This window comes from Amphimedon queenslandica, unplaced genomic scaffold (genome assembly GCF_000090795.2).
Source record: "Amphimedon queenslandica unplaced genomic scaffold, v1.1 AMPQUscaffold_9511, whole genome shotgun sequence".
In the NCBI taxonomy this organism is placed as follows: Eukaryota; Metazoa; Porifera; class Demospongiae; order Haplosclerida; family Niphatidae; genus Amphimedon; species Amphimedon queenslandica.
The window spans coordinates 1-2,026 of record NW_003550217.1 but is presented as its reverse complement, the minus strand read 5'-3'; the positions used below and the strand labels follow the sequence as shown (position 1 = coordinate 2,026).

The following is a 2,026-nucleotide window of genomic DNA, read 5'->3' as shown; positions in this document are numbered from 1 at the left end:
GCAGCAGTTTGAGACTGTATTGATGAACTAAGCTCCAACAATGAAGTGATGATGGACTCGTGATCAGTAGTCAATGAAAAATAGTTAGTAGGAAGATATTGTGATACAATATGTGACTGTAAGGAGAAGGAGAGGGAGGCAAAAAGTGAAAGTAGAATAACAAAGATGAGGATAGTACAAATTATGTATTAAGTGAAGTCTCTGACCTCAGATTGTGTATAAGCTGGTGATATTGATATTAACGAGTCCACAAAATCCTTTCTAGTCACTATCATTGGTTCCTTAGCATCAGCATACTACATGTATAAAACAATATTGCCATTACAAAGGTAGAGTACACATCAAAAAGGCTAAGTAGGGTACAGTAGAGAAGAGAACCTTGAAGGTAGTTCATAGGCACTTCGCTACTACTTCGCTATTCTTTGTTACTCTTCGCTGCGTTATACCACTATCCCACCCAGTCACATGTACTGTAGTAGAACTTGTGGATGCTTCTTTTGGCTGTCTGTGCTCTCCAAGTTCATCTATAATGCCACTCTCTCCTTCTAGAAGCCTGTTTAGGATGTTTTTTGCTCCATTCTACTGTCACGCTACTGTCTTCTACTGTCGCGCTACTGTCTTCTACTGTTGCACTACTGTCCTGCTACTGTCACAGTAAGCATGCGCAGAGAAGGAGCAACAAACTACCTACGCAAAAGTAGAGTAACTGCGAGATAGCTACTTAGCCTTTTTTGATATGTACTGTACATGTACATGTACCTAATTCTATTAATAATAATTAATAATTACTGACTTTTCTCTCTAGAGCATAAGAAGCTGCTCCTCTCACTACACCAGCTATTTCAGCTCCACTGAATCTTGTAGTATTAGCAGCCAGCTCTTTAAGATTGACATCGGTTGATAGTATACCATTCTCCCTCATTTCTCTAGTGTGTATACTAAATATCTCCTCTCTAGCGTAATGTACGGATAGTGGATACACATGATAGAATGACAAGTATTAATTCATGTATACAAATCTAGAGTACGTATGTGTACATGTACCTTCCTTCTTCATCAGGCAGACCCACTTCTATTTGAACTTCAAATCTACATAATAAAAACATGTAAGATTCTTTGGTTGCATATAATAAATTCACATTATACATGTACCGTATTTCCTTAAATAAAAGCCCGGGCGTCTATTTCCTAAAATGGTATTTGGATCTCGAAAAAATATATAAAAAATAAAAAAAACGTCAGCCCAGAGCGGGATTCGAACCCGTAACCTCATGCTTTTGACTTCTGGAACTTCAGGCATTATCCACTAGACTACTGAGTCACTCCTAGGCTAGTGTTGCGTATTTATACTTTAATTTTATTGCTACCCCGGCGTTTATTCAAATGCGGCTTCTATTTAAGGATTTACGGTACATGTACCGTATTTCCTTAAATAAAAGCCCGGGTGTCTATTTCCTCAAATGGTATTTGGACCTCAAAAAAAATTTTTTAATAATAACTTAAGCCCAGAGCAGGATCCGAACCTGGGACCTTATGCACTTGACTTCAGGAACTAAAGAAGGCATCTAATTTATTTCTAGGCTAGATTTGAGTATTTATACTTCCATTCTATTGCTACCCCAGCGTTTATTCACATCCGGCTTTCATTTAAGGATATACGGTACATGCCTAAAGCTTAAAGCTACAAAATTAAATGTTGTCCATTACCTTCCTGGCCTTAGTAGTGCTGGATCCATCAGCTCTTTCCTATTCGTCATACCAATAACAAGAACATTACTAGATTGACTGGTAGGAAAAAAGGAAGACAGACAATATAATTTTGGCTTCCGACATTAAAAATTAACTTGATAGTGCTAATTACAAGCAGAAATTAAGTACAAAGTACCATATACGCCTTATATTTTGTAGAGATTAAATTTCGCGATTCTGGCATTTTGGAAAAATTCACAAAATTAAAATCCACAAAATAGAGTGCTGATTGTATAGTAGGTGTGCTAATTACCTTAAAATCGCAAGATTTTTATTT

At 36.9% G+C, this 2,026-nt stretch overlaps 1 protein-coding gene across 1 annotated transcript in view; it reads right to left on the bottom strand.

Moving 5' to 3' along the window:
- The window catches only part of LOC109590767 (vesicle-fusing ATPase-like), a gene marked incomplete at its 3' end in the record, with an annotated part of 3,283 nt that extends 1,478 nt beyond the window's left edge, over nt 1-1,805 (bottom strand). The window contains exons 1-5 of the mRNA XM_020006639.1: nt 1,708-1,805; nt 1,045-1,089; nt 794-953; nt 207-296; nt 3-116 (exon numbers count right to left, since the gene is read on the bottom strand). Of these exons, the coding sequence (XP_019862198.1) occupies nt 3-116; nt 207-296; nt 794-953; nt 1,045-1,089; nt 1,708-1,757 (459 nt within the window). The remainder of the gene's footprint in view (nt 1-2; nt 117-206; nt 297-793; nt 954-1,044; nt 1,090-1,707) is intronic.
- Between the last annotated feature and the right edge of the window lie 221 nt (nt 1,806-2,026).